The 13,875-nt window shown below is 35.1% G+C and overlaps 2 protein-coding genes across 2 annotated transcripts; one reads left to right on the forward strand and one right to left on the reverse strand.

The window, feature by feature from the left end:
* The first annotated feature begins 363 nt into the window (after positions 1–363).
* On the forward strand, positions 364–3,426 carry LOC116140305 (probable DNA helicase MCM9). The gene is made up of 7 exons (XM_031425954.1): positions 364–510; positions 779–900; positions 978–1,045; positions 2,069–2,178; positions 2,266–2,313; positions 2,397–2,549; positions 3,152–3,426. The coding sequence occupies exons 1-7, from the start codon at positions 366–368 to the stop codon at positions 3,232–3,234; spliced, it is 729 nt and encodes a 242-aa protein (XP_031281814.1). The 5' UTR covers positions 364–365; the 3' UTR covers positions 3,235–3,426.
* Positions 3,427–5,960: 2,534 nt separating this feature from the next.
* LOC116140284 lies at positions 5,961–6,800 on the reverse strand. The gene is made up of 2 exons (XM_031425934.1): positions 6,456–6,800; positions 5,961–6,284 (listed from the first exon to the last, which is right to left on the reverse strand). Exons 1-2 carry the CDS (start codon positions 6,798–6,800, stop codon positions 5,961–5,963), a joined length of 669 nt encoding a protein of 222 aa, XP_031281794.1.
* Positions 6,801–13,875: the final 7,075 nt, after the last annotated feature.

Here is a 13,875-nt window from a genome sequence, read left to right on the forward strand (position 1 = left end):
TAAAACAAAATTTTACAAAATTTATTAAAAAAAAGAAAAAATTTAACCATTGGCAACCAACGGTCAATTGACACCCAACGGTTATTTTATATAATTATAAGTTTTTTTTTTTCATTTTCCCCCCCACAACTACACTATAAATAACCCTAAAACCTTTAATTTTTTTCACACCAATCAAGTCTCCTCTATATTAAAATATAATTGTGTTGTTTTTTGGCGTATTTGTTATGTTTCAATGTATTATAATCTATAATATTTCTCTGCCTAATTAGCTTGGACAAAAGTTCACTGTTTATCTTATGTGTTTTATTACTTTTTCCACTTTATTTAAGATTCTTTGAGAATAAAATTAATTTGTTTATATCATGATCAATTTGGCTCCAAGTTTAAGCATGGCCACTGAATATTTGTGTGTTTCTGTTTTCCAGGCTGGCCTTGTGACCACTCTAAGTACTAGGACCATTGTCTTCGGTGCAACAAATCCTAAAGGGCATTATGATCCTGATCAACGTATCCATTTCATTCTGAATATTTGACATAATGGTTCAAATTATAATTTGTTGGTTGTGCCTGTTATCTTTCTCATAATACTTTTGAGGACTACAAGGTTTTAGTCTTGTATGAGCCTTCAGCTAACTTATTTCTTACATAATTTGTATTGTAGCCTTTTTAACCGAGTCTAACTCTCTTTGTGAATACAGTACTTTGTTCCATTATTGAGCAGATCTGACTTATTTCTTACATGTTAATGGATTGTAACATTCTTAACCCAGTCTAGCGCTCTCTGTCAATACAACACTCTCTGGTCCCTTATTGAGCAGATTTGACATAGTCCTTGTCCTTCTTGACACGAAGAATCCTGAGTGGGATGCAGTTGTATCATCTCACATTCTTGCCGAGGTAATATTCACCTAATATTATGTATGTTTAACCTGAAGAGTAAATCCAATTATTGGTTGGCTTGTGACTGATTGCAGGGAGAACCAGGTAAAGGAAATCATGATGAAAATATAGAAAATATCTGGCCACTTTCAATGCTGCGCAGGTAAGTCATTCCTTTAACAGAGAATGACATGTAATTTATTGTCCAATCTGAGCAGATCCATGAGGTCTCTTAAGTATCAGACCTTTTAAAATATATGAAACTACATTTTCACTAATTTCACTTATATCATTTGGTGTTTTTCAATTTCTGTGGCTAATGACTGGAATATGACAGCAAAAATGGTGCTTTGCACTCAGATTTTAGTGGTATAGATATGGGGAGACTATAATGTACATATGCTGTATAATGTGTTTGGAGTATCACGGTGTATATATGTTAAGCATTGTACTATTTTTGCACCTGAAACTGTTGTAGCACCTATCAATCTAGAGGGCATTATATTATTTATATATAGTCTTCTCCCGTGGCCGATTATATTTTTTTACCTTAACACTTCTCCTAAACTCATTCATGCATGAGTCCGCTCTTAAAGACAAGAGTTGATAGAAGTTCGTGAAATATAATCTTTAATTGAACTCATTTGATGGAAAAAGGAAAAATTCATGAACTCTTATCAACTTTCCTGTCTTCTATAATAAATTGTGGCACATTATCTCTTTGATAATTTCTTATCTTTTCTCCTGTTGAAATTTATTGACAACCAATGTTAAATTGTGAACATAACAACTTTTCTTTGTTATCTCTTTATCTTTTAGTCAGATATGTGGAGAGTTTTTTTTTTTTTTTTTCCCCTGTCTATCATTGTTTATCTTTCATAATTCCTATTTATGTTAGATGTGCATATTCTGATCAATCTTTTCCTCTCTTTTTCTTTACCCTTGTGTCAATCCTTTTTGTTTTTCAGTGAATTGGTTCACTGTTTTGGGATTAATCTAAGGTTATTTTCTTATTTTGGCTAAGGTAGGATAGGTGCATATTTGATTATTAATAATGTGTAAATTTGTAAACTTTGTTTTCTGCCGCTTGGCTTATAGATGTCATCCTTGAACATGTGATTACTTTGAAGCTGTAATAACTCTTTCAGAGATGGCTAGCATCTTAAGCCTCTGCAATTTTTTGCAGGTACATTCACTTCGTAAAAGGATACTTCAAACCAATCCTTATGAAGGAAGCTGAAAAAGTTATTTCAAGCTATTACCAACTTCAAAGAAGATCTGCAACTCAAAATGCAGGTTCTTCAGTAAATCCCTTTCGCTAAATGACACAATTATCAATATATCATTTTTGTATTTTCTTTGATCATATTTCCAACAATACAGCTAGGACAACTGTGCGAATGCTGGAAAGTTTGATACGCCTGGCCCAAGGTATGTTACCCTCTGTTTTGCTCCTTCATCTATTGTGGACTCCATTTCTTCCAATTGGAATTGTTATTCTCTCAATGTTGCAGCTCATGCAAGGCTTATGTTCAGAAATGAGGTTACTCAATTAGATGCCATAACTGCAATTTTATGCATTGAATCTTCGATGACTACCTCAGCTATTGTGGACAGTGTAGGGAACGCCTTACACTCTAATTTCACAGAAAACCCCGATCAGGAATGTATCCTTGTTGGATAGATTTTATCATCTTCTTATATTTTACTCCAGTATAGATTAAACTTATCTAGGTAGTTAATAAAAACTTAATATTATAAGGGGACACATAGGGCTACACACTGATAAATATTAATTATGTGCCCCGGAGCTCAAAACATCAAAGAACCCAAGTTAGGATAGGATCCAAGTTCATCCTTCCTATTATTTTTCACATCTGAATGTCTGCATATTGCACAATAATGTTGTTCATACGTTGTAAGACAACATATGTTTGGTTGGGGTGTACCCAATGCGATTTAGCATGAAGTTAGTTCATATCTGTTGAATAAGACCAGCTTAATACCAGTGACTTGTATCTTTTTAATGGCACGCGATTGTTTGTTCAAAACTCTGCTTCATTAGATTCATGCCCCAGAACTAGTTACTGATCCTCGTAGGTTGTATCGATGATACATTGTTTAAGTATTGTTACTGAACCAAATGTTTTTGTTCCCATTTGACTCAATATTTCATTTCTGCTTCGTATAATACTTTGAAGTGTGCATAATTAAATCTCTCTTCCTGTTACATAAATGATTCTTGAATACTTGACTCAAAATACCATAGATGCCAAGCAAGAAAGGATAATTCTTGAAAAGCTGAGATCAATTGAAGAATTTACTGACATTACCGATATGGAAGAATTGTGACGATGAAATTGTATGGAGATGAGAACATTATGGTTGGCAAAGTTGTATCCACAGTAGCCCTACGATGTTAAGTAATGTATAAAAAACATTTTGTTGTTCTAGTAAGTTTATTTCAATTGGTACTTCTGTTTCTTTCCTATAATAAGTGCATGGGATTGGATGACTGTTTCATTGAAGTAATTAGTGGTGCAATCAACTGTCCTGTGGTTTTGCCTCGGATTTCTTTCTTCTTTTCTCCTAATCTTCCTCTCCAACGTTTTATAGGCAGTTTATAGATTACTGTTTTTCGCTAAAAAGCTTCTCAGTTTATTAAGCTTTCAACAAAAGATTATGGAGGTTGTAATCAACTGATGCAGGACTTTCTTGAGTCTCTTGACCTTCTCGTAGATTCCAATCATTTAATCGTATTGCTATTTGCTAGTTTGCTGATGTGGGCTAAAGCGAGTGATCTCTGTTTGCAAACAAGACTTTGATTTGTCTAACCAATTGTAAAGCTTCAAATTCAATGTTTCAATAACCAATCTAGGGTGAAACTCAATAAAGTTATCGAGTCCCAGTTGATCAGTTTAATTGGTCTCTGTTTTAAAAACCGATCGGATCGGGACTTGGCAACTTATTCAGTTCGGTTTAGGTCTTAGGGGAGTTTTTGTAATATTTTAAAATTATAAGGGTTAATTGTAATTTTATAAGGGTGTTTTGGAGATATATCAAAAGTTTAGGGATTAATTGGTTATTTTTTGGGGTATTTTTGAAATAAATAAAAATTTTAAGGACTAATTTGAACTTTTTAGGGAAATTTTTGTAATATATTAAAATTTAAGGGATTAATATGTATTTTTTTAAAATAAAATTGTCGCTAACATCATCGGTCCAACTGGTTGGACCGGTTGACCTGTGGCCCAGGCAGCAAAACGGGTTGGCCTTTGGTCCGGGTTTTAAAACAATGTAATCGGTTTGACCAGTTGGTCAAATTGGGTGTCAAAACCAAGGTTTTAAAACTTGACTTGACCCGGTTGGTTTAACAAATCTGATTGGGAACTGGTCATTGAGCCGGGCTAGGCTAGGCAAGAAACTGAAGGATCAGTTTCACCCGGATTTGGATCAGTGTTACCAATGTTTTAAAAATCGACTTGGGACAAAACCCAACAAGTTGGTTGGGTCTTGGGTCGACCGGTTTAACTGATTGAACCAGTTGGTTCAATTGGTGATGTCATCTTGCTGATGTCAACAAAGTTACTGTTCATAGCATGCAAAATTCTAGAATTCTCAAATCAGGATCCAAATCATAAACTCCTGAATAAAAAGTCCTTAGCAAAGCATCATCAAACATCATTACATTAATAATACAACAAATTACAAATCAAAATAACAAAATGAAGGAAGGAATCACATAATAGTTGTTCAACATTCTAGCAAAAAATGATCTTCACCCAATGGTCTTCAATCCATCATTCCATCCTTAATTAAAATTCACAGTTCACATACCATTGGACAAATGATCGTCATCATTATTAATATTGACAATATCATCTACAAAAAATTCTAGCAAAAAAGGAAAATCATAAGTTAAATCTTCCCATTTAAACTAATTGAATATAAACTAGCTATTACCAAATTGAAATTGCTTAAAAAATTGGAAACAACCTTCTGAAGCATCTGTTGAGTCATAATAAGNACACCACCTGACAGATGATTGTCATCATTATTAACATCGGCGATATCATCTACAAAAAATTCTAGCAAAAAAGGAAAACCATAAGTTAAATCTTCCCATTTAAACTAATTGAATATAAAGTATAAACTAGCTACTACCAAATTGAAATTGCTTAAAAAATTGTAAACAACCTTCTAAAGCATCCGTTGAGTCATAATAAGAAGGGTGATCACCACCATATATAGGAATAGCTCCTTCTCCATATAATGATTGTTGCAATTCATCATAATTAAGCTCACCAACCTTTTCTTCCTCATCAACTATCCACCATTAAGTTTTATCAATACTTTCATAATCAATAGGATCATATGTAATTTTCTTGTAACAACTCATGTAATAGCAGAATTAAATATTCAAATCATGACCAATAAAGACATCAATGAAAATAACAAAATGAAGAAGGCTTTATACCTATTTTGCAAACGCAAGTTATAATGAGTGAAAACCAAATCATTCAACCGTGGATGCTCCAATCTATTCCTCTTTTTAGTATGTATGTGTTAAAAAACACTCCAATTTCGCTCATATCTAGAAGAGGCCGAAGTTTGACTTAGAATTTTGATTGCAAACTTTTGTAAATTTGGAGCACTAAACCCAAATGTCCTCCACCATTCATCTAATTGAGAATAAAAGCATAAATTACATAAGAAATAAACACAATTTCATAACTTAAAAATTAGACTTAAAAAGTTAATAACTATTACATACCTGGCCATGTAGTTTTGCAAGTTTGAAGAGCAAACTCACGGGAAAAGCTTTCTAGACGGTCTCGATATAATCTACTCTCCTCCAGTAACGTTGTCTTGCTCATTTTGAATGCAGTTGCTTTACTGTCAATAGTGTCAAGGAAACCATACATGACCTCAGGTTTTTTGGAAAAAGTATCTTCGTCATATTTAAATGCAGGATTCGAATAATATGCTGTTGCATGAATATCACGACGCAACATCCTATCCTAGCGCATCTTAATAATTGTTGTATAAGGCTTATACACATTTTTCTTGTTCTTAAACTACTTATTGATTCCCATCCTCGTTCTGTACATGTCATCATACACATGTCCTATTGAAGGCCTCTCATCTGAGTCTACAATCCGGAGCATACGCATCAATGGACTCACAACTTTGGAAATTATACCAATGTCATCCCAGAACCTGTTCTCTAGAATTATGGAAATAAAGGCTTTGCCTTTATTAGTTTTTGCATATTGAGACTCCACAAAAGTTCTATCTGTCACTGTAGATTGCAAGTCATGTTTGTGCTGATGTAGGCTGCTCAATGCAATGAAAGTTGTGGCAAAATGGGTTGCACCTGGGCATATAATTTTTGTCCAACCCTATTCAAGTGATAGACAATAGATGTTAGTACTTAGTAAATTAATAAAAAGTACACATATATATTATGTCTTGACAATGTAAATTATAAACATATGAGGTAAAGGTATATAACCTGTTTTTTTCCTTAGCAAAGCTAGCACAAAGGAACGATTATACACAAACTTTGTAACCCCAGATGCACGTGTCGAAAGGTTGACTATATGACTCATCTCAGCTATGTCTTTCAACATCAAATTAATGCAATGTGCTGCACAAGGAGACCAAGTAATACTGCTATGTTTTTCAGACAACATTCTTCCAACAACTTTATAATTTGCTCCATTGTCAGTGACAAGATGGATAATATTGTTTGGTCTAACCCATAAAGCCATTTCCTCAAACAAGCTGAACAATGTTGCATCATCCTTTACAAGATCTGAAGCATCCACTGATTTCACAAAACACACTCTTTTAGGACAGTACATTAGAAAATTAATCAGCAACCTATGTGAATTATCTGTCCAACCATCAGCCATTAAAGTAGAGCTGGGCATTTGGGACCGGGCCCAAAAGCCCAGCATCAAAACCCGATCCTAGGACTAGTCCTTGAGAGGACCGGTCCTAGGAGGCTTGGTCCCAAAACGGGACCAGGCCTAAGGAGGAGGGCCCGGGCCCTCCTCCAAGGCCCGAGCCTAGGCCTAATTTTTTTTGTATTTTATCCTTTTAGTCCCCTGTAAAATTACATTAAACCCCTTATTAATTTTAAATAAATATAAATTATAATGGCTAAAATAAAATTTCACAAAATTTATTAAATAAATATATATATATATATTTTTTTTTTTTTAACTTTTTATAACCGTTGGCTGCCAACGGTCACAGCAGAGCAGCCAACGGTTATAATTATATTATTAATTAAAAGTTTTTTTTTCATTTTCCCCCCCACAACTACACTATAAATAACCCTAAAATCTTTCATTTTTTTCACACCAATCAATCTCTCATTCTTTCATTCTCTCAATCTCTCTACTCCAAATCTCCAATCAATTTCTCATTCAATTTATATTTATAATTTATTCATATTATTTATTTATATTATTCAAATTTTTTTCTATTTTTCAATATCATCATAATTTCATATTATTATTTAATTTCTTTTCATTTTAATTATTTATTATTTTATCATAAATTTATAATGTCTTCCCCAAATGAGTTTTACGTTCCATCCACCGAAGAAATTGAAGCCTTCAATCCATTTTCACCATTTCCTCCAGAGGATGCAGCTGTAATTCCACAACCACATTCGGTCGGGACGAGGTGTAGCCAAACACATGTGAGCTGCGAGTCAACGGGCACGGACATAGCCCAACCCCCCCGACCGTCAAAGAGGGTCGTGTCCGATGTCTGGCGATACTTCACCAAATCAAAACGGCCAAAGACAAATGGGGAGGGGGAAGAATCGTGTGGGATATGTAATTTATGTGGAACCATTATTGGGGCTGAGAAGGGGACTTCGACGATGCGACGACACGTAGAGAAGAAGCATCCCCAAATAAATGCATCTTCAAGCGGATCAGGTAGACAAATTCAAACTCAACTTAATTTTAATCCACAATCCTCAACTCTCTCAACATGGCAATACAATACACATGTTGCACGAGAGGAAATAGCAAGATATATAGTTGCTACGGACTCTCCCATTTGTTTATCTGAAAATCCTTTTTTTGTTAATATGGTTAAAACTGCATTTTGTCCAGCATATACCCCTGTTAGTAGAACTACAAGTAGAAGAGATATACTAAAACTTTATAACAAAATAAATAATAAACTTAAAAACGAATTTCAAAATTTTAGGAATATATCTATTGCACTTACATCAGACATATGGGCTTGTAGATCAAAAACCGATTTTTTAACTGTTACAGTACATTTCTTAGATCATAATTGGGGTTTACAACAAAAATTGATAAGTTTTAAACCATTGTATGAAAAACATAGTGCTGAAACTATTTATTTTACAATTCTTGAAGTTTTGCAAGAATATTTATTAACTGATAGAGTTGTAGCGCTAACGCTTGATAATGCAGCTGCTAACACCGCGACAATATCTTTATTTGAAAAGAAATTGGATCCGCTTGGTGAAGGCAAATTTTATCACCAGAGATGTGCTTGTCACATCATCAATTTGATAGTTAAAGCAGGTTTAGATGCTATACATTCAAAGATGGAGAGGGTGCGTAGAGCTATCGGATTTATCGTCGGCGGTAGCAATAAAAGATGGCAGGAGTATGTCAAATATTGTAAGCAAGAGGAGCCACCGGTTCGACCTTTGAAGTTATGTACAGACATGCCTATCCGTTGGAACTCTACCTACTTGATGTTGGAAAAAGCTTTGCCGAGCGTGAAACAAATTACAGATTTCGTCAACCGGAAGAACTATCCAGAGGAAGTTGTCAACTATGATGATTGGGCGGTTTGTGAACTTTTTTATTCATTTCTTAAAATTTTTTATGATGCTACTAATACATTAAGTGGTATTTATTATCCAACTACTAATTTAGTGTTAGATATTTTAGTTCAAATTGCTAAAACTTTTGATCAATATAGATATGATAACATTTTTAGTGAAATTGTTTCAAGTATGGAAGAAAAATATAAGAGATATTGGTTAGATATTCCATTCTTATATGGATTAGGCCTTTTTCTAGATCCTAGGTTTAAATTATCCGTAGTTAACGGTGTAATTACTGAGTTAGGCCATTATTTAGGACATGATTATACGTCTTATTTGACTGACTTTAAACACAAATTGGATAGGCTTTTTTCTTTATATGAGAACAGATACAATGGAAGTAGAAGTGGAAGTGGAAGTGGAACGTCTAGGAGAGGCGATCAGGACCTTGATGTAGCCCCCCCTCAATGGTCGAGCAAGTGGGCGTATGTGGGACGTGGCGGAAGCTCCAGCTCTAGCTCCAGCTCGTACATACATAGACCAAATGAGATGACTCGCTACCTACAGGTGGACTTGACCTTTATGACGATGAAGGAGCAACTTGACATGGATATTCTTCAATGGTGGAACCAACAAGAAAGTCAATTCCCCATTATATCCCAAATGGCACGTGACATTTTATCTGTGCCGGTTTCTACAATTGCATCCGAGTCAACATTTTCAACGAGTGATCGGATTGTTAAAGACAGAAGATGTTCTTTAACCGATGAGATGATTGAAGTGATAACGTGTTTACAAGATTGGACTCATACAGAAAGAAGACTACAATAGCACCCTGAAGATCCCGAACTACTCGAACTCTTTAGGAATACAGATTTGAATAATGTAACTAGTGTTGACGATGAAATTGAAGATGAATAATTTAATAAAAAAATTATTTAATTGTTTATTTGTGAAGCGTGAATGTGTGAAATGTGAATATTACATTTATATTAAAAATTAAAATTAACTATTAATTTATTATTTTTTAAAATTAATTAAATTTTTAGAAACTTACTAATCAACCCCTAAAAGACTAAAAACCCCCTATAAAACTTCATTTCGCCTCTAAAATATAAAAAAATATCAGGGGGGAAAAATTATCCAAACCCACAAGACCGGTGGCCCATAGGACCAGTCCCGACCAGGCCTAGCACCTGGTCTGGGTCCTGGTTTTTCTCATGGGCCCGGTCCCAGGCCCATGAGTGACTGGTCCCATTTGGGACCAGTCTCAAATGGGCCTAGGCCTGGGCCCGCAAGGGACCGGTCCCTACCCAGCTCTACATTAAAGTACATCCAACATCCTCCCAAGTTTTCTTGTAACCATCAACTAGTAATTGCACTTCTTTCCTAGCATCTCTCAATATATTTACACGCAAATTATGATAAGTTAGGATTTTATACCCAGAACCAATTGCAGTTATATCATCCACCATAGATTGAAAATAAATTGAATTAATAACATTAGTTGAGATGCAAGAATCATAAAATAACCTTGCAACAGCCATGTCCGCTCTCCACTTAGCTTCTTTTCCGGCTAAAACACTCTTAATTGAGGCTGAGACCCAGACTTAGTCCTCAGAGCAAAATAGTCACCTATCCCAATAGATGTTTTTCTCTTAGTGCTTGAAGTTGAAGTTGGAGCTGGACATGGAGAAACCTCTTCACACTCTTTATCTTCATCTAACATATCACCTTCAAATTATTGTACACTAGCTCCATAAGGATTGACATTCTTACGAAGTTCAACTTTTTGTTTATTCTTGGCCCCAATTTCATTTAGTGCTTCTTCAATCTTGAATTTAACATCGAAAGGAGCTTTAGAGCACTTTCCAACTTCTCCCTTTATACCCGCTAGATGCAATTTCACTCGACAAATTCCTCCACCTTTGATTATCTTGCCACAGTAAAGACATGTTAATATCTTCTTCCAATTTTCATCCACACTCTCATTAACATGTCCCCATGCTATATCATTTCTTCCTCGAAAAGATTGTGAAACACCTATAGAAGTAGATTGTTGACAAGACCCAGATGATGACATATTCTCTGTCTTTAATGTTGATCTCTAACCTGGCGATACAAATAACAAATAAGTTAGTAATAATTAATAATTAACCTCAATCAACCAAATACTCATGCATTGTACCAAATACTCATGCATTGTAAATAACTCAAAAGTGGTAAATATATCAAAATCTCAATTAATATGGCTACACATTGTAAGACTACACATGACCCTTTTTGGATTATATGTAACACATTGAAAACTTTGTCAATAAGAGATATGTAACAAGTGTTTGTTTCATAAAAACAAAGTTGTTGGATGGTTATGTGTTTTATCTTGTTTGATAGTTTATAAAAACAATTATTATCATTATCGTAGTAATACTTTATCATATTCATAATCATTTCATTTTATGAGTATATCAATCACAAAGATACAAATGCAATACATATTATAAATGTTAAATGGATCATTAAGCTACACTCCTCTTGAAGACGTGTCTAGTGTCAAAGAAGGTACAACACCTAAAGAGTAACCCTAATTTTGGCGAGATTGCTCTATGAATATTCATCCAAAAGATTTTCTTTTCCTATAATAAAAATTAGCATTTATCCCTAAAATTCAAGTATGAGAGATACTAAGCTAGCTTGAGCATTGGTCGGAAAACCTACCTATTAGCCAGAGTCTCAACCCATATTTAGACAGTATCACCCACCCTCAAAGGTTTGAGTAACCCAATTCTAGCCCAAACTCCCAAAAAATCTATAATGTTACAATATCATTAAAGCAGCTAAATAAATAGCGAACTTCATTTTTTTACTCTTTCTAATCAGAATTACATGTATCAAATTAAATGTTCTGCAATTGTTTAAGAATAAAGTAAAATGGTCACACATGATACAATCTTTGCACATGCCAGAACTAGGGAGGATATCTATTTCTGTAGCAAATGTAATGACCTTTACGAATTGTGTTGTGAAGTCAATTGAAGCTTTCAAGTACGGGAAAACCACCATCTCTTTGAATAAATGTTAACCTTCTTGCCTACCCCTTATATTTTCCTTTAATTCATGTTGGCTAGGTCAGGCTCATAAATAAGCAAACCCGTTGTTCTAGACCAGGAAATTTTAATCTAGGTTGTGCCAAGGCCATACCCAGCCTGAAATAAAAAAATAAGCCTACACCGTGATAGTTACCTGGTGTTGGTGAAGATGAGCTGCTATTGAGGCGTTGACAATTAAGTTGATCGTTGGGGAGTTGGAGCTCGGCTGTGAACAGGGCAACTATGAAGAGCTGAGATTCAAGCAATGTGACGGGAAGAGGTAACATTTCTTGGGCAAGAAGAAGACAAGATCGACTGTGCAGCTCCGAGAAGATTGACGACGATGGAATTACAGCGTAGATCGACAGTGAAGAAGAGTGTGTGAGGACAGAGAAGATTGCGAAATGGGAGGAGATTCGCGGTACCCCAGCTGACGACGAAGTAAGCAGTTGACGGTGAAGGGGAGACTCGGACGGTTATTTTCAGACTTTCATACCAAAGGGTGGGAAATGTTGTGAAAATGGGGGGGAAATGACGAAATGTTGATATTTGCTTTGGATAAGGGGCTTTTACTGTTCAGTTCAATATATAATTAATAATTTATTAATTTTATATTTTTATAAATTAGTTGACCTGGATTTTTTAAAACTAACAGTTGGACTGGCGGGTGCTACAGTGCATCGGTCCAACTACGGGTGTAAATGGGTAGACTAATATAAACGGTTTTGAGCCTCACCTGGCCTGGCCCAGCTCACCAGTTGGGTCCCGATTGAACCGATTCAACCAGCCGGGCTGGGCCAGGTTTTAAAACATTGGAAAAGCATAAGTATTTTGGAGTTTGGTTGAAGTTTGAATTTGAAGTTAATCTTGTAGTTTAGAATTTTTTTTTTTTTGATAAAAATACATGAATTATGTATTGTTGTTATGACACTTTCTGATGTAATCCCTAGACATTCTTTAAAATAAGCTTGGATTCTCCGAATGTAAACCCAAGGCACTCTTAGGGGGCGTTTGGATCATATAATGTTTTATTATAGGGGGATATTATATTAACGGAATAAAAAACCACCTTGAAGATTACTGAAAATGTTTAAAAAATGTGTTTGACTACTTCGAATAAATTGGTGAATAATATGTTTGGTTGGGAGGGTAAATGGGTGGGTATGTTTATAGATTACTAAACTGCCCTCATTTTTAAATATTAATATAATAATATTTTTTATTATTATTTTTTGAATAATTTTTTTAAACCCCCTACTTTTCAGATTTAGCAAAAACACCATAGCAACAAAAAATGTATTAAACTTAACAGAAACACCCCTACCCACCCCAAGCCACTGTCGTCTACTAGCCACCATCGTTGGTAGCCATCAACAGTGCCATAGATCGGGCCATGGTTGTTTCACGGCCACAAATTTGGCTGTGAAATGGCCAAGTCTTTGGCCATGAAACACTAGCTGTTTCACGGCTAAAGACCTGGCCATGAAATAGCCATAGATCTGACCGTTTCCGACCATGGATCTATGATCCATGGTTGGAAAAGGCCTCACTGATGCACGACCGGTCGTACCCCATTATGGCGATTTTTGGCAGCCTCAAACGACGGTCCACGATGGCTGGCAGTGGTGGCTAATTTTGGGTACAATGACATTTTTGTAAATAATGACAATAATAAGGGCAATGTTGTCCGAAAAAATCTAAAAAATGAGGACAAAAGGGTCTATATGAGTGAATTGGGTGTTTTGTAAATATGAACAAATATAAGGGCAATTTACCCCCCAAATGCCACTGTTTGTCATAAAATATTCCAAGAATAATTTTTTACAAACCAATCAAACATTGTCATCTGCTCAATTTAAAAAATATTACCCCAGTTATCTAAAATTAACCCGATCCAAACGCCCCCTTAAAGGTAAGCCCACAACACTCTCAAAGGTAAATTTATAACACTCTTAGGGGCTGTTTGGTTGGGGGTTATCCTCTATTACTGAGGTAATGTCATCTTATATTACTTAGATTACCACGTTTGGTTGTTAAGTAATATAATATTCCGGTAATCTTCCAAAAATA

Source organism: Pistacia vera, unplaced genomic scaffold (genome assembly GCF_008641045.1).
Source record: "Pistacia vera cultivar Batoury unplaced genomic scaffold, PisVer_v2 Contig368, whole genome shotgun sequence".
In the NCBI taxonomy this organism is placed as follows: domain Eukaryota; kingdom Viridiplantae; phylum Streptophyta; class Magnoliopsida; order Sapindales; family Anacardiaceae; genus Pistacia; species Pistacia vera.